The sequence below is a fragment of the Lepisosteus oculatus genome, chromosome 7, assembly GCF_040954835.1.
Source record: "Lepisosteus oculatus isolate fLepOcu1 chromosome 7, fLepOcu1.hap2, whole genome shotgun sequence".
Taxonomy (NCBI): Eukaryota; Metazoa; Chordata; class Actinopteri; order Semionotiformes; family Lepisosteidae; genus Lepisosteus; species Lepisosteus oculatus.
Genome location: NC_090702.1, coordinates 42,056,678 through 42,079,084, shown reverse-complemented (window position 1 = coordinate 42,079,084; position 22,407 = coordinate 42,056,678). Strand labels below are relative to the sequence as shown.

At 36.7% G+C, this 22,407-nt stretch overlaps 1 protein-coding gene across 19 annotated transcripts in view; it reads left to right on the top strand.

Moving 5' to 3' along the window:
• celf2 (cugbp, Elav-like family member 2) overlaps positions 1-22,407 on the top strand; it is a 205,137-nt gene that overhangs the window by 151,162 nt on the left and 31,568 nt on the right. For all 19 annotated transcript variants that reach the window (XM_015352322.2, XM_015352320.2, XM_015352325.2 and 16 more), the window contains 3 exons: positions 10,968-11,016; positions 16,671-16,805; positions 20,866-20,945. In XM_015352322.2, coding sequence (XP_015207808.1) covers positions 10,968-11,016; positions 16,671-16,805; positions 20,866-20,945 — 264 coding nt within the window. The remainder of the gene's footprint in view (positions 1-10,967; positions 11,017-16,670; positions 16,806-20,865; positions 20,946-22,407) is intronic.

Sequence of the window (22,407 nt, the reverse complement as noted above, 5' to 3'; positions counted from 1 at the left end):
TTTGTTTGCATTCACATCGGGACTCGGTGGTGCCCGTGAAAGAATCTGGAAACCGCTGGACATTTTAAACCAGCAGAAGTGGTATATATCTGTCCTGGACTTGGGAGGACTACTTTCAAGTTCTCCAAGAAACTCCTGTGTATCTTGAGATATTTCTGGGAACATATGGGTGTAAAACAGCAGAAACGTAGGTCTCTGCCAAGTAATACTCAAGAGCTAGAGCAAAAACTTCCTTTGGCAAAACTCAGACCCACCACTAATGCAAGACCTTGCTGATGAGATGACTTCACAGATTCTAGCACTGCAGATGCCAAAAGACAGGCTACCAGATGTTAGTACACTCAGCCCATTTGTTTATGGCTGTATCACAGAATGAGTTGCTCAAAATCAGAGGTGATCATTTAATTGTAGCAGAGAGCTTAGCGTTAAAAAAGGATGTGTTAATACTTGTTTATATAACATTGCTCCATTTACTAAGTGAGTTACAGAAGTGACACCATCCTCCTCTGAACCTAAACATTGTAAAACTGCTGTAGCAGAGGACTTGTCTCTTGGTGTGGCAGAGTTAACAGCTGTCTAGTGAGTAGCAATGTATAGGTTACAGTGTGAGTAATAAATAAATAAAATTAGTTATTTGATATACAGTATGTTTATATAAGTGCCTTGCAAAGTATTCAGACCCTTCCTATGACATTCCATTTTATGATATTACAAAATGAAGACTATTCAGAATAACAGAATGAATAACATTCAGCCAGTGAAATGGGGAAAAGGAGGCAATCCTGCCTAAGTCCGCTTTGCTTATAGAGCCTTACAAAGAAAACCCCAAAGTGATATCTTTAGTACTCTTATATAGTAATATAAGTGCTTACACTTACATAGAGCTTTTCTGGACATTCCACTCAAAGCGCTTTACAGGTAATGGGGACTCCCCTCCACCACCACCAATGTGCAGCATCCATCTGGATGATGCGACGGCAGCTACAGTACGCCAGAACGCTCACCACACATCAGCTATCAGTGGGGAGGAGAGCAGAGTAATTAAGCCAATTCATAGATGGGGATTATAAGGAGGCCATGATTGGTAAGGGCCAATGAGAAATTTGGCCAGGACGCCGGGGTTACACCCCTACTCTTTTCGAGAAACGTCATGGGATTTTTAATGACCACAGAGAGTCAGGACCTCGGTTTTACGTCTCATCTGTAGGATGGCTCCTGTTTACAGTATAGTGTCCCCATGTGGACCGCAGGGTGAGCACCCCCTGCTGGCCCCACTAACACCTCTTCCAGCAGCAACCTTAGTTTTCCCCAGGAGGTCTCTCATCCAGGTTCTGATCAGGCTCACACCTGCTTAGCTTCAGTGGGTTGTCAGTTGCGAGTTGCAGGGATATATGTCTGCTGGCAATAGTATATTTTTTGTGTGTGATTTCAGGAGTAATACATGAATGCAATAGCAAACAGACTTTAAAACTTAACTGACAATATAATATTTCAGGTTATCTTATGTATTTAATGTGATTTACAATATATTAAGATTTTCAGGTTATCCACCATCTTAAGGTACATCTCTGATTCATTATCCTTTGTAATATATTTTTATATATTGGTTGATATTGCCTGTGCAGTTTTTGTTCCGTTTAGACTTTTTTTTGTAAAGTAAATGGTTGAGCAGGAAATTGAACTGCTTGCTTAATACATAAATCAGTACTTAAAGACCCTTTATTGCTGCAGTGTCATTAATTTTAAAATTTCACTAAAAGGGTACAGTTGCATTTTAGATTTACTACAGAAAATCTTGTTTTGGATCTCAGTCATAAATGGTAAGTATGATATTCTGACTGGACTAATGAAAGCTTGAATGTCTTAAAATTCTGCATTTTCTGCAGAAATTTCAAGATCTGCCACTCTGTAGAAAGAATATTTTTTCAAAAATAATGTTTGACCTTCTGACTATTGTACATCGTGGTAGAGACAATAAAGGAAATTAATTAGGAACATGACATAAGTAGAATTCGTCATCAAGTTTTCATTTGTCACACGTATCAGCCTTATTTGGTGGAAATTCAGGTTTCAGTTCTGTTGTGGAACATGGCCTTCTAAGCCACACACAGAGCTGTGCCCAGCATTTTTCAATTTGGTAACAACTTCTTCTGCTTTTAAGTGTGGTGTGTGCTGACTGATTGCTTTACTCATTGGGCATTGTGATAGTGGTCTTATATGGCACTGTCCAGATGAGCTGATATAAACATCCTGAGAACTTCCTTTCATTTGCTCCAGATATTTTGCACTCCCATGCAGGTTTTGAGAAGGCTAGAGGAACAGCCTTATCTACAGTGCTAGCAGGGTCTTAAAGTCTATATCTAGTTTAGGAACAACTTCAAAAAAAAAGATCTTGCCATATCTGTGGATTGCCACATATCTCGTAGTCATGCAGCCAGAAATGTGAGGATCAGCAGGGAGAGTAAACTTGACTGCAAGTACAGTCTAATTAGGACAAACCGCCAAAACCTGTTGTGTTTCATACTGAAGTTTACCCACAAACCATTAAAATGTCATGGGTGGTAGAGGGATTTGAATAAATCCCTTATATCCCATGATTATATGAAAATTGACAGGGAAATCCCAGCCCTTAATGAAGACGTTTTCTCTGAAAGCTCTCCCCACAGTGTCTTTGAAAGGTCACTGGAAGAAAGTGTAAAAAAAAAAAATCTGATGCTTTGTCTTGTTTCTTTTCTTATAAACATGGTTAGATTGAACATTTGATAGCTTTATTACAATGGCTTTAATTAGCACATAAAAGGAGAAAATGTCAGTGTCTCAATTGAATTGCCCAAATCTAAAGGAGCCAGTTCACTCTCACTATTCATTAAATTGTGATTTTTTATATCACGTTCAAAATATTGTAAAAGTGCTAGCTTTATTTGGAAAGAAATGGGGAAAAATGAAATTGCACAGGCTATGAAGATTCAGGAGAATATAATGAAATGTTTAGAGTAGATAAAGATGGTGCATGTTGTATTGTTTTGTGTTTAACTTATTTGAAAATATTGTATGCTAATCGTTTTCTTCTACCAACCTGCAATGTATGATTTTTTGTATAAGTTGGTGTGAATAAAGGTGTGAACTAAATAACTAGCCGTTATAAAAAGAAACAGATGAAGAAAATTGAATCCCACATATTCCTTCATTGAGACTCTCAGGGTTGGCAACTTTGAACTTCTGTCACTGTGTGTGCCACTGTGTTTCTGCTAAGGAAATTTTGTCAAGGATTGATTTCCAGAAACAACTTTTATTAAGCTAAACTGAAGAACAGAGCTTTGTCGTCCAGTTTTCAGCACTCTGCCTTATGAAGGTCAGGCCAAGAAAATATGTTTCCTTTCTCATTAAACTGAAAAAGCAGTCAGTATTTTTCTGTACTAATAGTTTATGATTGTTACATGTGCATGTAGTTTATTGGGAAAGGTCACCACTGATTTGTGCTACAAGCTAGCACATTCTAAACTAATGTGAGAACCTTGGAAAGTGGGAGCCAGTACCACATTATGGTTGATAACGAGCCATGGAGGAACGATGTATAATTATAAGAATGTAAGAAAGTTCTGCAAATGAAGGGAGGCCTTTCCGGACTGTTTAGCTTGTTTAGCTGCCAGTACCTTGATACAAGGGTCTTCCAGCTAGTTGTTCGATGGTATCAGCATTACCCATATGGCTGGCTGGCTTGTTCCAGACACCTAATAACATGTACTGTAAAGAAGTGCTTCCTATTCTCATTTTTAAACACAATTTCCTGTAGTTTCTACTTGTGCCGTCTGGTTCACGTTTCACAGTTAGTTCAGAAGAAGTCAACTGGTAATATCATCGCCATTGAGGAATTCGAATGCTTGAGTAAGATTATTAGTCTTTTCTGTGCAAGACTGAAAAGGTTAAGTTCTTTTTGCCTTTTTGGAGTAGGGCATTCCTTTGAGGCTCCTTTGATTGCACCTGTTTGCAACTTCTCTGGACATATCTTTCTTGTATTGTGGAATTGCACTGGCTGTACTTTCTGTTTTTGACAAATTGTCTCACCATGCCTCACCAACATCCAAACTTGGCGCTGACAAGCTAAAGTGACTGACGTTTATGGCTGGTGCAGACTCTAACTATTTCTAGTCACCAGGGGAGGTGGAGTGCTACATTTTCCAAACCAATTTTTGCTTAAAAGCACTCTGTGGGCAGAATCCAAATGAGTGTGATTCATAATAAATTAATCCATCATGTGAAGGGTGTCTCATTGTGTATATGAGATGCCATTTCTCACAATTTGCACGGTCAGAACTGCACAGCTTCAAATCACTGTCCTTAAGCTCAGTCTCCTCCAGAAGATACCCGTTTGCATGTTTTAACCATTGTGAATCTGAACTCTGTTTTTATCCTAAAGGATCACAGTAAAACGCATACTAAAATATTGTAAATAAATATGATCATTGTTAATTTAATCACAGGGATAGATATTTCCTGCTGCTAACATGATACGTCTTAAACTTCTAGACACATAAAGAATATATTACATTATTTATGAGACTGTCAATCAGGGATAATTGGTATTGTTCATTTTTCATGAGGGGACGGTGTACTGAAGACCAGAGAGAGATATGGTCTTGAATTAACAAAATTATCCTTGGACAGGTAGGAGCTGTTAGATTTCTTATAGTCTTTTAAAGGATATCAGAATTAAGAACTCTGGAATGACAAAGCTTGCGTCATATGTTTCCTCACTGCATACAAAAGAAATAAGACATGAGCCGAAAACTAATGACTTGCATTGTTCCTTGAAAGTTATCCTTGGGGTTTCAGAAACTTAACTGAAGAAGGAACTTTGTTTATTGTGGAGTTCGTTTCTGAAAAGATCAAAGCTTTTGCATGTTTCTAACTTGAGGGCTTGCCATTTTCCTTTTGCAGAGCCTGAAATGAATTCTAGTTACTTCAAGTATCACAGCTAGGCATGAAGCCTTTAACTGGCACTTTTTTGTGTGATGTCAGCTCTGCTGAGAAGAGAAAATATATTCATGCTTCTCATTTTGTTCCAGAAATCTGTATAGATGATTGATACTGGGATAGATTTTCAGCATTACTACAATTCTTCTTGCATAAAAGCAGTTGGGCATAGATCAGATTCACTGAGCATAATCACTGAAGAAACTACAGAGGCAAAACTGACACTGGCTTGCCTCTGTAATGTTCACTTTCACAGGGGGACAAAGCTTCAATATATCATATCTGTAACAAGACATTTACACCAGTAGTAGCACCGTTCATCATAGTATGTCATGTCAATATTGCATTCCTGTCCAGTAAAAAAAATATTTAATTTTAAAAAACCTGGCTGTCAGCTGTTATTCAATTTTTATTATAAAAACTCTTTTCTTGAAATATGAAATGTGAGTTTGAATTAGCAGTTGGGCAGGGGTGGAAGTTTTTGTTTGGTTTCCTACATCAGCACTGGAATAGGTAAGAAGTAAAATGTACATTTTTTTTTTTCTTGAGTCTCCCTCTCCAACAGCGGAAACGGTTCTTTTCGCACAGACCAGCTGCTTATCACAAGTGAGAGAAAATCCACAGGAGAGTTAGAATTTAGCCTCTTGGTTGTGCAGCTCTTGCTGGGAAAGAGGTTGGGGCTGCTAGTGAGCAATAGCTTGCGTGGGAAAAGGTGTCTGTACAAGTGACTCAGGCATTCAACAGACTGGTACTTCTTGAAGGGTTAGCTGAGGTTCCCACTTAGAAGTGCTTAATGGGCGCTTTGCTTACAGCAATATAGTGTGTGTTCATTTTAGAACCACACACAAAGTAACAGGAATTCACAAAATAAATCCCCATGGAAATAGCTTATTAAAATTCTAGTTTAGAATTGGGTTTTACAATTTGCAGCCAAAATTTATTTCAAATTAGGACCTGGTGCGAAAAGCCTTTAGAGTAATCAAGGGAAACATCTTTGGCTATTTACACGATGTAGCTAGGTAGCTACAGAGCAGCAGGGTACTTTGTGGAAGGCAATTAAAATAAATTGACAGAAATGATGACTTGATTGGGGGGACAGACTTCACTATTCCCTGGTAACGTTTCATTCTGTAGGTTTCACATTGCTGCATCAGAGCCAGGTAGCTGAATAATAATCAGTCTTGCAGTTTCTTAGAATGTGATAAAAATGAAAAGACATCTTTTTCAGTGGGATTTTACTGGAATTATTTAGTGGGTCAATCACGTCAGAAAAAATGGATTCCCCTTTTGTTTATTGCCAGATTAAAGGCTTTCTACAGTCCACTGTCTCAAGTAATCAACAAAGTTATTTCATCTGTAAAAAGTAATCTGTGGAGGATTATTATTATTATTATTATTATTATTTTTTTATTTTGCTCCTATTTCCTTAACCAGTGTTTTCAGTGGTAACCTAAGGTTGGGTGTGGAAGTCACAGGCTAGTAGCCTGTGTGTCCATGGCTGGGAATATTACAAGCTGTATAACTGACACATGCTTAGCACCAGGCTGCAGATGCTGTCTTGAGGAATATCGTCCCATTCCTCTTAAACCCCAGGTGACGGGGCCTTCATCTGCTTCACCCCAGAACTCTGGGATTCTGTCCCAAAGGATATCCGACGAACATCAAATCAACTGCAAATCAACTGTTCTTTTTTAGAAGGGCTTTTATTTCACTGGTTCTGGGTGGCTCCTTTGTTTCCTACTGTACTGTCATTTACTTACAATTGCATTTTAACAATTGTTAGTAAACATAATTTTATTAATGGTTATGGGGCAATAAATTGACTAACATGCCAGGTAAATGCAAATTTTTACCTCTGGTTGCAGAAGGGCTGTCTGTACAATTGACAGTTGGTGTCTGTCCATCTTACATTGTTGTTGGAAATGAAAGCCATAAATGGGAGATTTTCTGCAATTTTCCCAAATGGCCAGCATTTTAAAATGTACCTAGATTCATCTGGGCAGGTGGCTTAAAAACAGAGTATGTAATTTTCAAACAATTATGGAGGAAAGAAAATATATGGCATGATGATGATCATGTAGAGTGAAGGACAAACACAGACAAGATAATTTAGTTTACAGCAAAACGACAAGCAGTCAGAGTACTTTTTGAGTGTACAGGAAATCTAACCAATCTAATTCTGCAGGTCCTGTTTCCATTGGGTAATTTAAATTAAAAGGGGGACAAAATACTATGCACAATAATTTCAATGTACTGTATGTGCTGCCTGTGCTAATCTTAGCATATAATGATTTATTTTTTTCTTAGTGGCAGCAGTGCATGCCAGTACATTTTTGGTAGGTGTATGATTTATTTTACGGTTCCATCATGATGCAGAATTATGAAACTGTGGTGAAAAGTTTACAGAATTGAGTTCTATACCCTCATTCTTTTGACACCTCAACATTTATAGTTACACAACACAGAACTGGTGTGGAAAAATAAATTCACTTTTTGCGCTTATAAGATATACAGTGCACATGTTGGTTATGTAGATCCCTACAAACTGTAGTATATCAGATTGGTGAAAGAGAGAAATGATTTTTTCTATTGAAATAAGGGAAATTTAGGAAGGCAAGATTGTGCAAGCCCTAAACAGAACACCATTGCTTTTATAGTGTTTTAGGATCTCTGATGACCATATTATCGGGATTGTGGCTGAACATATCAGAACACGGATTCCCTGCTGAACAAACTAGTCCACTGAATTGGCAATTCTGGTCCATTAACACCGTTTAAATCAGATAATAGCTGGCGACGGCTATAACTTAGAGGTTTTCTATCCCAGTACTAACCAGGTATGGCCTCTGGTTTCTCTGATAAGATCGGGTTACAGGATGGTTAAATTGAGGAAAACATTTGGGTCTGTGCAATTAATTGTTCATTGAGCATTATGGATTTATGTAACATCAGAATGGTTCCAAATGAGAGAAGGCCATTCACCGATCTAGTTCGTTTGGTAGACAATAGGTACAGTAATTGATCCAAGGACCTCATCCAGCAGTGTATTGAAAGGCTTCAAAAACATGGCTGGTAGCTTGTTCCCGAGCTCCCACTGTGTTCCCATGACCTGCTGTCTTGCACTGACTGGGATTTAAATCTGGTCAACTGCTTGGGCGGCAGCTATCTTAACCACTAAATAACATCAGTACACCTGCACCGTAGATTGAGATTCTTGTTACAACTTAAAAATCTGTATATGTACAAAACAAAAGCATGGAAAGAGCACACACAGGGTATTGCAGCAAAGACTTTTCTGATAGACAGTCCCAGTGAGATAGAGAGCTTTCTCCCCCTAATCGATACAGTTTTACAACAAATTCCACAAACAAAAACTGTGGGAAAAATGGAAGGTAAAACCTCCTCTTCTGTATAAGCAAAACAAGAAACATTCTTCTGGTCTAAAATCCCTTGTGTTTTATTTGCAATAAAAGCTACATTTGTCGCTACATATTGCATTAACAAATCTAAGGTTACAAAACAAATTCCAGACATAAAATGACCCATAAATGATGTACAGCAGGCGTTAAAGGCAGTTTGTCTTACTTTTGTGAAGGACTGGGTCTTGTACAGTACATTTGTTTTGCCCCAGGTAACAAAAAATGTTTTTCTTATAAGTTATGCAACTTTCAGGGCACAGAAACTGCTGCAGAATTTATTCAGCTTTCTGATTATATCAGCTGATTTAAATACAGGGGATTGGTTTGGAATGGATGACTGAAAAGTACTTAACAAATATTAAAAATCCATGTATTTATCCAAAAGTTATTTTCAGACATCAGCTGTAAAAGGTGATTTAAGAAAATATCATATCACTTCGTAAGCTTGTCTTTACTTAGAAATGTCAATATTGAAAGGGGGAAAAGCCTATTGTCTTTAAATATTTAGCACAACATTCTAAAGGCAATGGTTTAAATAGATTAGCTCATTTAAATATATTTCAGTTTTTAATTTAAGTAAATCTGCCTTCTTTGTCAATACATACATTCATGGTACTTTTTTAGAAATGTTGCATTGTCCTTTTTCTTTTCAACACAAAGCATAATGATTTGCACATACCCAGTTCTCAGTACTTCATTTTCTCATGTTTAGCTCTTTTTACAGTTGTTCTCCAGACAACCAAAGCTTTTTTTCTTGCTTTGTGTCCCACACATTCATTTAGGCATGTTCTAATTATTCCAGTTGAATGTGGTTGCAGTTGCTTCCTGCAAATCACTAGAGAGCTCTAAAGATGTTTTTGAAAGTCTTATGTGGGGAAAAGATTTAATTGCCCATTTTCACAGATTGGTTTTACTACCACTGTGACATTTGCCTGTGTGGGATATAGCTTCTTCAAACCCCTATAAGGCAGTCTGGTCTGTACATGTGGAGCATGGACTCAGTTTTAGAATTTGCAACCTGGAATCCCTGTGGCAGGAGAGAAGCTGCAGCTTATATCTTTCCCTTTGATTTTAAATAAAAAGTGTATATATTCATGTGCATCGACATTCAGCTTTGCTGCAAAACATGGACATGTAAATTATGAACAGTATTTTCCAAAAAGTCACAGAGAATGTAATTTTTACATATGGTAATATATATCCATAATATTATGTATATGAATATGATGCATAATATCAGTGACCCGATAATTTTGTCTCAGACCACCTGTCTTTAAAGTCTTTCTTTACAATATAACTTTACAATTTATTACATTATATTGAGCAGTTTTCTATTTATATACTGATGTCATTAAAATATACCAAATGCTGTTGTTCGCAAGCTCATTTGTTGCATTTTAATGCCTTTATTAAGTCTTTTTTAAATAAACATTACTGTGTACAAGAAAAAATACTGATGCACAAATACAGTACATACTATACTTGAACCAAAGCATGTAATATGTTAAGGTTATATTTTAATATTTTAACTTGCTCAGATTTGTATGGAATGTACTGGGAGGTCATTTTATTTCACTTGAGTATCTAAAGTCATTGGTGACTATATTATACACAATACTCATTTTAGATGTAAAACATTTACTTACTGATATATGTTTGGTTATGTGATTTAAAAAGAACACCTGAAGGAGTTCAGCTTGTACTGACCAAAATGAATCAAAAGGCATAATGAATCACAGTTGCAAATGTGGTGTCATTTGGAGCCTGGGTTCGTTTTTTGTTCTTTGTTCACTTCTATTACCCTTTCATTTGTTCTGCTGTAAATATTTAATGTAATCTAAGTTCATCATATGGACTGGCATGACTGCAGTCTCTAGGGCACCACGCTGAGGTCTGCTAATGAGATGTGAACCAATGACTCTGGAAACTCATTTTGTGTTGAATGTGACATGCTTAATGAAAGTTTTCTTTTCTCAAGGTGTATCAAGCACAGGCTTTAAACACTGAGCAAATTAAATATAAAATTATTATGCCTTAATCAGTAGAATACTTATTCAGTTCTAAGTACTTTCAAAAATGCAAGGCAAGAAGTCCCCATTGCACCAGACCTTTTATCTTTGGTATGCTTTTGTCTTTGGGCATCTTAAAGAAGCCACCTTTATAAGATCCACCCAGTTTCTAACCACTTCATCCAGTACATTGTCACAGGGGAGCCAGAGCCCATCCCTGCAAGCAATGAGCACAAGGCAGGGTACACCCTGGATGGGCCACCAGTCCATCACGGGGCACACACAGACATGCACACACTTTTACCAGGTCAGTTGTCCTAGAAGCCAGTTAACCTACTAGTATGTCAGGACTGTGAAAGGAAACCAAATTACTCAGGGGAAACCCACACAAACTCCAAGAGAGCATACAACTCCATGCAGATAGCACTGCAGGGCTGGAATTGAATTCAGGGCCTGCACGCTACAAGTCAGCAGTCCTGACTCCTGTGCCACTGCACCGTGTGTGATATATTTGTGAAAACGAAGTTTATAATAACATTAAATCTCTTTTTTCTTTCCCTTTTAGATGCATCATCCTATCCAAATGAAACCTGCAGATAGTGAAAAATCAAACGGTAAGTGCAGCAGTAATGTTGGTAGCAAACATACTGTAGGATGATGTCATTTTGGGCTGATTAGCTGGGACCTTTATGTGAGGGATGAATTATTGGGGAGGTAGCTGGGTCAGTGCTGGCTCAGGTTATAGCAGCATCCCAGCGAAAAACAGCATGTGTGAAGTTTATCGAAACTGCTTTTTAACAATTCTTTGTGACGGACCAATCTGAAGGCCCCCAAATTATAGAAAGGGACATCAAGCAAAGTCAAGCAAAAGACATCAATAATCCGATTATATTCGTAAACGCTGACTGAAGACAATATGTGCACAGCATGTCATGCCAGAAATAATGTACGCTATTTTTGCCCCCAGTAATATTATATCACAAGACTGCTGTAAGAACGCTGGTGTGAGGTTTCCGTAGGTTCATTCGGCTGGTGGTGTTAACTTTGCCCTCCTTAATAAACAGTCCAAACAGAGGAGGTCTCAGAACACCCTTGGTTTATTAATTATTGATTTTCCCTTTCTTCTCACAACCGGATTACATAACCACAGGTAGTCCAGCTCAGCCGTTCTTTATATGAATACAGACTTTAAGAAATGTATTTGATAAATCACTCTTTGATATAAAATTCACTCTTTATACCTGTTCTGTCTACTGCTATTATTGCAACACATCGGGTAAGTGCAATGTAGTATTTCTCTTTGCTCTGGTGGACATACTGTAGAACCACTTCACAGAATAAATGATCAACACATTATCTTTGGTGTGTGTGTTTGAAGGTTAGCATCAACACTAGTTCTTACAAGGAACGTTTCTGTTATTTTAAACTACATTAAATAACTTTTTTCATATTTTGCACAGGACGTGTAACCGCAGTGCAGTCTTTTCAGTACAGACATTCAAATCAGCAATTCTTTTAATATACACTTGAGTAATATCTAATTAATTACATTAATATAGTGCTTTTTATCTAAAAGCATCCCAAGGCACTCTGCATATAGTATATCCTCTTCATCCTCCACATAAGTGCACTGTACACATTGCCAGAAGTTATAGAAGTGACAAATTGCTTCACCAGTTGGAAAAAGGAGTAATTTTAATTAGGCCAGATTGCACAGGCCCCGTGCAGAATTTAGTCAGGATACCATTGTTAACACCCCTACTCTTACAAACAGAGCAATGGGAACTTTGATGAACAAGCAGTCCAGGACCTTATATTTACATATTTGAAGAACAGCTCCTTATACAGCACAGCACCCCCCAATGTCCATACTGGGGCATTGGTTTTGGAATTTGTTAAAGAAGGACTATTGCCACCTACTGGTCCACCATACTGGTTACAGGATTACCAGGAGATTTCACTAGGTGTGGGCATAGTCACCTTATTTGAATTACACATAAAAACAAAAATATGACCTGGTCACAAAGTACAATTATTGCAGATGTCTAAGATCTGAATTACAATTAAGCAGAGCTAAAACCTAACTTAGATAGTTATGGTATTGTTTTCCTATGTTTTAGTTAAGTTTGAAAATTGGATTACTTACCACACTGGATTAAGTTTAAGTAATTAAACCAGATTGCTTTCCTGAATTCTTTTCAAATATTTTCTCACATCTGTTTTGTTATTTGTTGTATTAAGTAGCCGAGGCAAATACATAAATCATTTTAATGTGTCGGTTGCATTAAAAGAGATCAGAATTCATTCTGGTCAGGTATTCAAACAGATTTTCACATGATAGCCTTAGCCGAACGGTACTCTTGCTGGTAGTTTATTTTTTGTCATTTGTTTTTAAGTTTTTAAAACTAAAGATGGAAAAGGTGCAGAATCAACTTAAACAGTAACTAGTAAAATTGTTACTGTAACGAGTAAAAAGGCAGGTCATGGCTACTCCTCTGCAGATGCTAGTTCACTGAAATAAGCAGTAGGCAAACAATTACATTAGTTTTAAGCATTTAATTAGTCTTTGTTACATGTATTCACTTTGTGAATTGCTTATAACCTGACACTTCAGCAGTATTCCTGTCAGTTTTTTTTGTTTAAAGAGAGCAAGCATTCTTTTACTTATGAATGCGGTACTTTTTAAAGGAACAAGTAATTACGAGGATTTTCATTTCACACTACACCGAAGATGTCACCATTTGTTTTATCTACAAGGGAGATTGACAGTGTCAGCTTATAATGTGCTGAATTCTGAAGACTTTTGACAAAAGGTAGATTTCACTTTTAAGCATTTCACCGGAGAGGTGATGTATTCTGAGGTTTTCAGTTTCTTCAGAACTTTATTTTGAATTGCTCGAGATCCGTCAGCGTACGATGTATGAACACTTAGTCACACCGTTAACCATTTAAAATACTTTCAGCAGATGACCGAGAATAACAGTTTTCCTTTCTGAAAGCCTATTGCTGACAGCAGTGCCTTTTTTTAATGTAAATTTGAACATCAAAATGAGAATCCTGTAGAATTTTCAAGCTATAATTATGTGCCATATGTTAGCATTAACACATAGAAAACTTGTTAATTAATTCAGGCAGCTCTGGATACAGGTGTGACTTTGACAGATTGTACACTAGAGTGTTACCAGATCACAATTAGCATTGGAAACCAGTTCTCAAACGAAGCGTCGGTAACTACTAATGCTCTTAAATTAACCAGCTGAACTGCCACTAAAACAAGAAAATCCTTTGATTACTGTGCCACTGTTTGCCCAGAAACCAGTCATTTGTATTGCTTAGTTTCCTGTCAACCCCTCACTTTCTGTCAAGAAGTCAGAACATGCAGTGACTGTTTTCAAATTAGACAAAACCAGTGCTCATTTTGTCATATAGGCTGGATATCCAGTGGGGCTGGGAAACTGGTTCTTTAGTTTTCCCCAATTAGACACCCTTTTATTCTGTAATCAACTGAGGAGGTATCACAGTGACTGGCTAGGTGATTGGTCAATGCTGTGGTTCATTTGTCAAGTCAGTAACTTAAATAATTGAATGAGCACATAATCAATATGTTAAGACTATGAAATGAGACACTAGTGCAGTGCAGAGTCCTACAATACACTACAGTAATACAGGACAGCCCTCCAGGGTATCGGAGACTAACAGGAGTTCATAACCAACTGACTGCTGAAAGGAAAGCATTTTGTCAATCAAATTATCATAATCACACATTTTATCAATTTATCTTTCTCATAATTTCAAAATAGGGTTTTCATCAATAGGGGTCTTAATCTGCATGGTTTGGTAAATAAAACTGTAGACATTCTGCCAGAAGAATGTACTGCAGGGGCAGCCCTTAAAAGAAAACAATTACAATTCTAAACAGTACTGGAATCATTTGGAAAATCTCAGCATGTAAATAGGTTGAAAATATGATGCTTGAATAGATGTTCTTGTCAGTCTGTGATGTTTCCTTTTTCTATGTATGTCTTGTAAACTTTCTGTGTAGTGCACACTGTAGTTTGTCTCACATCTGTGTTACTGTATGTGGAATATAGGTCAACTGCTGTGTCCTTACACAACAAAAATAACTATAAACATACTGGTGTCTTTCTAGCCACTATAGAACAGAAACAATATTCACATTACAACAGTGTGTTTGCTGTCTGTTAAGTAATAAATTGCAAGTGTGAGGTAGTGTAGTGGTAGAGGTAAAAAGCCTAATGGGCATAATGGGAATATGTATTTCAGTGTAATAAATATCAAATCACCTTATAATGCCAAACAGCACTGTTTAAAAACCTTGCAACATGAAGTTGGGTTTTGATCAGGTAGAAGCCTGTGTATAAAATTCCCTCTAATGTGCATTGTCTTACATTTTAATATAAACAGCCGTTTGTCTGAAGGATGTGCATCTTACTCATTTATGTGATCTGTAAATTAATAAGAGAATATTCCTTAAGCTTTCTCAAGGGTGATATATTTATAAACCGGATTGACTTTTATAACACTTATCTCTTGGATATCCTGGTGATTATTTAAAATGCACAAATAATTTACACAACAAAATAAACAAGTGTGCTATTCATTTCCCAGAGTGAAACTGACTTCTTATCTTTTAGCCTCACGGTAAAGTCTGTCAGTCTTCTCATTAACAATGAATTGGATTAGCATTACATCGAATGTGTTGAGGGCACACATGCACAGCTCTGCATCTACACTTTATTAAGCACTTAAATCCCTAGAAAATTAAGTTACGGTGTCAGTATGTTTCTTTGGTTAAGAGAACAGTGTTGAAGCTGCTTTCTTGAATGATCTACAGAAAGCTAATTAGCAAAATATGTTAGAACATAAATTAAAATGTATATAATATAAAAAGGAACCTAAAATTGCCCTTTGTGTGAAGAATTATATCCCTCAGGGCATTTTAATTGACTAATTCCCCATGTTTGTACCACCTGGACTATATTGTACTTTTTTTTGTTAGCTCCAAGGCATTGAAATTAAAAGGCTTACGGTTGTAGCAGCTACTATCATTAGGCACCCTCTTGGCACTTTTTTTGCACAGGCACCATACTTTCACAGTGCTTGATAGAGCACAGGTAACACTGCAATGAATAAGTAACTGCTAAATCCAGGGCATTCCATATGTTTTATTTTTACAATTCTTATTTTTAAACTTAATTACATTATAACAACTTCTACAGGTAGTAGAATATAGTGGATATATTTTCACAAGAATAGTAAAGAACTAACTGCAGACTTTTTGTAAGCTCTTTATGTTCCGTCCTTCAGTTTCATTTTGTTAGCAGAAAACCTCATTCAGCTACTTAGATAAAACTGACACCTTGTTTTTACTTAATGATATATTAACACATGTCCCTCTGTTATAAAATTATTTAAATTTTACACAATTGTACGAACAGCAAATTTGATCCTTTATTCCGGCTAAGAATACATGAAATGGTTTTGTGTTGAGCATTTAGAGTGGGTAATGATATAGATTCTGCTTTGTGTCAAGGTGTTTAATATTTACAGTCTTAAAGATATTTTACCATAAGGTAATTTTCATTCATTCTTTGATTCTTAAGGCAAAGCTGTGTATGGAAGTGTCTACATCTTAAAGTTCCTCCAAATTATTTACCAGTCATGTAATCTCACACAAATAAATCTTGTTGTAGCATTAAGATGATGAATAAACTCAGATTAAAATGCATCTTTTAGGCAGCTTGTTAAAGACATTTGGTAAAAAGGATCTGATTTTACTGCTTGAACACGAAGGTGTAATTCTTCAACACATATCAGACTGTGCTGTAAATTGTACATCTCGCTAATCATTAGTGGAGTACCTGGGATTGGGAGAAAGTTGGTTTTCAATAAAACCAAAACGATGAGTATTCTTTAACATGTCTTCTTCCAATCCACGAGGAGGGGAATAAAGGTAGGGTAGATGATAGTGTTTAAATAAAAGGAAAAAAAGTGACAAGATACAGCTTTGACTCCATAACATTTGAAGAAGATGGTTTTAAATTTTTTGCAGAGATTCAGACCAAGCAGCGAAAGGAAATTAGAAATGTTTCATAAATGAAAACGCTGGCCTGAAGGGGTGGTCCTGCATTCAGCAGGGAATTTGGGAGCAATGCGCTGAAAACCCAGCTTGATGTGGTAATGAGGCATTGATCACAGTGAGAAGATGAAATGGCCTTTTACTCATTCATTATTTTTTATCTTCTAGCCGTGGAAGACAGAAAATTGTTCATAGGAATGGTTTCAAAGAAATGTAATGAGAATGATATCAGGGTGATGTTTTCCCCATTCGGTCAAATTGAGGAGTGCAGAATTCTGCGGGGACCTGATGGGCTCAGTAGAGGTGAGTGTAGCCTCTATATTCTCTCTCCACACTCTCTACTCCAAGCTTCCCTGTAACATTGTTAAGCATCAAAGCCTCTCCTTGTGTCACAAGAAAGTTCTTTACTCAAAACCCTCAGGGAAGGGTAAGTGAAGAGATGCGTTCCTTTTAAAACATTATGCATGTTTTTAGGATTCAGATGCAAAAATCATGTAGCCTTTATTTGGGGCAGCAGTTGAGCTGACTCCTCTTTTAGAAAAGCATCCCTACAAGGGGTGGAAATGCCCATTTACAGTGTGTTTAGAACTGTGAGGAATGTACATGTATAGTAAATGCATTAAGAATAATAATCCCCATGGAATTGTAATCATTTCAGAGATATTTGAATCTGTTTAAATTTGAGTAACTGCTTGTTACAAAGATTGTTAGCATTTAATCAGGAAATGATTGGCTTTCTTTATTATCTCCTCCTTCACAGACTACATTCCTTAATTCTGAATTTTGTTTGAGCATTTCTTTAGAGTTTTTACAATCTATAATCATAAAGATGTGACTGTTCCATACAACCACTGGCTGAAACAGTTCTGGGTGTTGTTTGTGGTGATCCAGTCCGCCACTTGCTCTTGTCTTTTTTGTGTTTGGCAATTTTTTTAATTTTCTCAAAATAAATACCACACTACATATTTGTCACTAGGACATGTTAACATTAATTGCCTCTTAGTTTCATGCTTAGAATTTTTAATAAAAATTTTAAAGTTCAGCAAAGTATTTCCTAAAATTAAATAACTTCTAAATATTAAAAAAGGGATCTATAATGCTCAATTTCCAAGGCAGAAATGCAAACAAATAAATTATTTACTTGATAACACCTCACAAATAATAGAGATTCTGTTCATCTCATCATTACCACACCTGTTATCAAACGTTCAAGCTACTCTATAGAAAACTCCCAAAGCCATGACAACACCTGACTCTTGATATCTATTCAACTGAGATGACAGGTATTATAGATGTGTTCACAAATACCTTTCTCGCTCAGTTCTACTTGCCTCCCAGTGATTCTGTCGAAGGGAGGAAATTAGTTTCAGAAACCTTTCACACTCGTGCTATTTATCTGTGCTGAGGAAGTGCGGGGATGCAGCTTTACAGAAAAATAAGAGAAATTGACCCCTGTAGTGACTGCCCCACTCGAAGGTATTGAAAAGACGTCCATTCTAAACCAAAAGGGCAAAGATGTCAAACCTGTTTGTCTTTATGTGCAGAATAGGGATTTTTTACTCTTATTACTGTTATTTGTGTTGTTGTTGTTTTTGTTGTTGTCGTCTCATCTTTACGCCAATATAATTAAGACGTCAAGAGCTGTACTGTTTCTAACCACTCTCGCCTTCATCTGATGCCACGCTCTTACCCAGCCATCTCATTCCTCCCTCCAGCCTCTGTGCTCCTTTTTTGAGCTTACAACTTTTGTCTTCATGTTTATTATTATGAAAGATTACAAGAGATAACAGCATTCCCAGAGGCTGCCTGAAAGATCTCTCATAACGCACTTCTCAAAAACAGAAAGGGTTGTGGGGGGTGGGGGCTTTATCAGGCCTGTGATAAATAGGGCTTCAGGTAGGGCTCTTGTTCAAATCCTCCTCCAAGCTTATTATACACTTCACTGCCTAGTATTGAAATTCAATATCAATCAATCTACTAGTTAGCAGTTCTGCTATTAATAAAATATGGATCATACCACATGTGGATGTGCTGTGCCTTGGGACTTACCCTACTTTCTTTAAAGGACTGTTCTACAGTCAAGTAATGGAGGAATGTGGTCTATTTTTATTTCTGTTAGTATCTAGATTATACATCCAGAAGCTGCACAAATAAAAGATTTTAAAATTTCATTCTAAACTCAGGCGTCACATTTAATAAATTATTTTAATTACAACATTCCTACTGAGTCTCAGGGAAGACAACAAATCATCCGAGGGAGATAAAGAGAAAATGGAGTGGAGGCTTCAGGTGCAATTAGCTGTCTAGCTGGCTTTGCAGCTAAATCTTTTGAACTTTTTTTATGCCCCTTATGACAAAAGTGGGGGGAACAGAGCAGGAAAAAGCAGAAATGCGAGTGGTATTTGTGATTTTTTTTCCTCACAAAGCAATGTGTTTCTTAAATAAAGTGGGCACAAAAACCTTTGTTCCACATTATCCTAGAATATCAGATATTTGGACTCTGCCATCTGTAGAATATTCACACAATCTCAACAAAACCTAACTGATTAACATGTTGTGATTGCTTGAGCTTTGTGCAAAAGGGCTTTGTGGGTAGTTAACTGTATAGCTCACAATACAAGAACATCATCTGCTTAGCCAAGATCCACTGGAAAAAGAAAATTGTACTGTATGTCATGTGTTGGACAGCTAAAACCCTCTAATCTGTATCTGAGTGTGTGTTTAAGATGATCCCCCAATTTTCCAAATAGACAACAGGAGACAGGAATACAGCAGTAGGCTGCAAAAATGCAGGCAAAGCAAATCCAGTTCCCCATTCATTTGAGAACAAAGCAGGAGACGATTAACTCGTCTTAGGAGTTCATGATTTACATTCAGAGAAATAGTTTCCAAAATTGAAATCTGGATAATATACAAAAAAGTGCTGTTAACAAATACATCACTGTACAGTTAGGGACTAACCTACCACTACTTTTTAAACATGCTGCTGTTTTTTTCTGGGAGTTTTTTTCAGACATTTTCTATATCTAATCTAAATTTCACAATTAGGTGTTTCTAAAACCATTGTTTCCTGCCACCTATTAACCTACTTATTCCTGTAATGGCTTTTAAGAGTTAAACATAGAAAAATAGGAATTTGGAAGCAGTACAGATGGATGAAAGTAAATCTGCAATTAATGTTTTGTTTCCTACAGACATTATTTCCATGAGTGGATGGTGTTCTTAAGCTGAAAAGTGTATTGTGAGCATACTCCATAGTTTGCTAAAGGCTCTTGAGGTAGTCATTGGGCACTGCTTTCTCTTGCCACTGTTTGGTTAAAATGTCACTACAGTCATGACTTGATAATCTAATCAGTTTCATCCGCTTCATGTTTCACTGAGCAATAAAGTCATCTTGGATAATCTGTTAATATATGTATATTTCTTAAAATGCTTCTGTTTCCTTCGCATAGCCTGGGGTTTTAAAATGCTTTTTTAATTGTCTTATTTCAGAGCTTCTAATCAATTTCTGGGATTGAATAATAGGAGCTACAATAGAGTGAATATAGAATTGACAGAACATTAGAACATCTATTGAAATGTAGTCACTAGACTGAAACATAATAATTAGGAACATTATGATAACATGAATTACAACCATTTGAAACACTGTGATCTCAGACATTTTAGATTCTGGAATTATTTTTCAAAACGGCTTCAAATCTAAGATGTGCCATTTTGTCTGGTACAAGTCTAATATAAAATTTACCAGTCAGTGTTTTATTGTTTTAAAGAGATTAACAGTAGAACACTGGACCCATCCTGGAATTGTTCATTTGAGTAAAATGCATAATCCTGCATTCTGTCAGGGTGCAATTTTTCTTCTGGCATCCTAGATACACTGCCACCATTTTAGAACTTGGGCAGGCATTTTTCATCATTACGACGAGCTCTGCTCCCTTTAGCCCAGGTGGGGAGAGCTGTTGGAGAATTCATCGAGAGGGATTGAGAAGATTTAACAGATACATATAAATGCAAATCCTGAGATGTAAATCAGACATGATACTTTATTGCTGGAAACTGGTTTCAATCAAGTGTAACCAATACACTAAACCCTTAGCATTTTAACCCCCAGACTGTTCAGTGTCACACAATGAAAAATGAGCGCCTCTTGCATGTTCTTGTTAGACTGTTAACCAGTAGCCAGATTAACAAGTCAGTGCTGTGAATGGATAATTAGAGCTGTTGTTTATTTTCATGTTCTACTGAGAACAGTGTCGTCTTGTGGCCGTTCTCGTAGACTGTGTTGGTTTAACAAGTGTCCAACCCTTTTGTCTTGTTGTTTTTTTTGTCTCTCCTGCTCCCTCTCCCATTGTCCCCACAGGCTGTGCGTTTGTCACGTTTTCTACCAGGGCAATGGCACAGAATGCAATCAAAGCCATGCACCAGTCTCAGACCATGGAGGTACTGTATCGTCTGCCCTTTCTTTGTTTTCTTCTTTGTGGAATCAGTTGGGAAATGTCACAGCCACATTCTTGCCAAATCTCAAAAGAACCCAAATAAATGCTAACCATGGCAGTTGCTGTTCCTGATTATCCAAAAAAATTCGCATGATTAAAGCAGTTTCTTCTGGGGCGAATGTCAAAAAGGGCAGTGTTTCAGCAAACTATTGGAAGAAGCCAAGTACCTTGCTGTGCTGTCAAAGCCATTAGGCTTGCGTTATATTGTTTTGTTCTGTGCAGCAGTCAGTCCGAACAAAACCTTATTGCAACAACTGGAGAATGTATGTCAATGTCACCTTTGCATAACAAATGTAGCAATGCAATTTGTTTTGTTCCCTTCCCTTTTTTGTTTCCATTTCTTGACAGGTTTTATTCTATTCAGCGCAGCAGTTAAAAATTGAAACTTTTCGTTTAGTCAGTATTGCTTCCCTAAATTTATGTAAAAAAAAATCAATATTATTCTTGTTCACAGCCATATTTCACAAATGGGTGATTTGCCTGGCTGTAGTGGTATGTCTCTGAGAGGGAGAAATGTTAGAAAATAAAAATTGATTGTAGATCTCATTCCTTTCTGCAATTTGTCCTTGCAGTGTTAGTGCCAGTACAGACTGAATGCCAAATCATGGCTACATTTATGAACACCTTTTTGTAAATACCTTGACCTTTAGTGGCTACCATTGTAAAACCCAGACAAGTGATATTTTACTCTAAAGAAGTAAGCTGAATATGGTATTTTTGTCATTGTTTTTTTTTTTTAATTTCATAGTAGTATACCAAAAGAAGGTAAAATTAATTTATAAATTGCATGTTTTCCCTTTCTGTCATTTTTAAATTTGAAAAAAAGCTCATGCCTCAGTTCTCTCCTGTCAGTAAATAATAAACAATTAACTTATTGTGTGCCATTACAAAAAAATAATAGTTTAAATGTTTTATTTGTTAATTTAAGTGGTATATTCACTTTGCTAGGCTCTCAGGAATAAACTGGGTCAGTTCTTTTTGTTTAGATTTTTGAAAGTCTGATTTGGATGTTTTAACTCATGTCTTTTAGTTGTTTTTGGTTATCAATACAATTGTAAATAGGACGTTATGTCATATACAGTACATCAGACGCCATAGGAGAATGATCTTAATGCACAAGAAATGATGTTGACACAAAGGCCAATTGAGAAAAAATCTTCAGCTCATTAATATCTGGTCAGATGAATAGGTAAATTAATGAACTGTTAGATTGTTGTACAAAAATGTAGATTTATATTTCAAGAATCCTGAAAAATGTTCTTAGGACATTGTTAGCAGCTCTAATGATACAAAAGTTTTCAAATTTATCACGAGTAGTAACTTGTTTCATCTACATATGTAAGTGAAACCTTGAATTGTTTTATTTTAATCTTGCTAATCATGTGAATCAATGCTAGTACATTAGG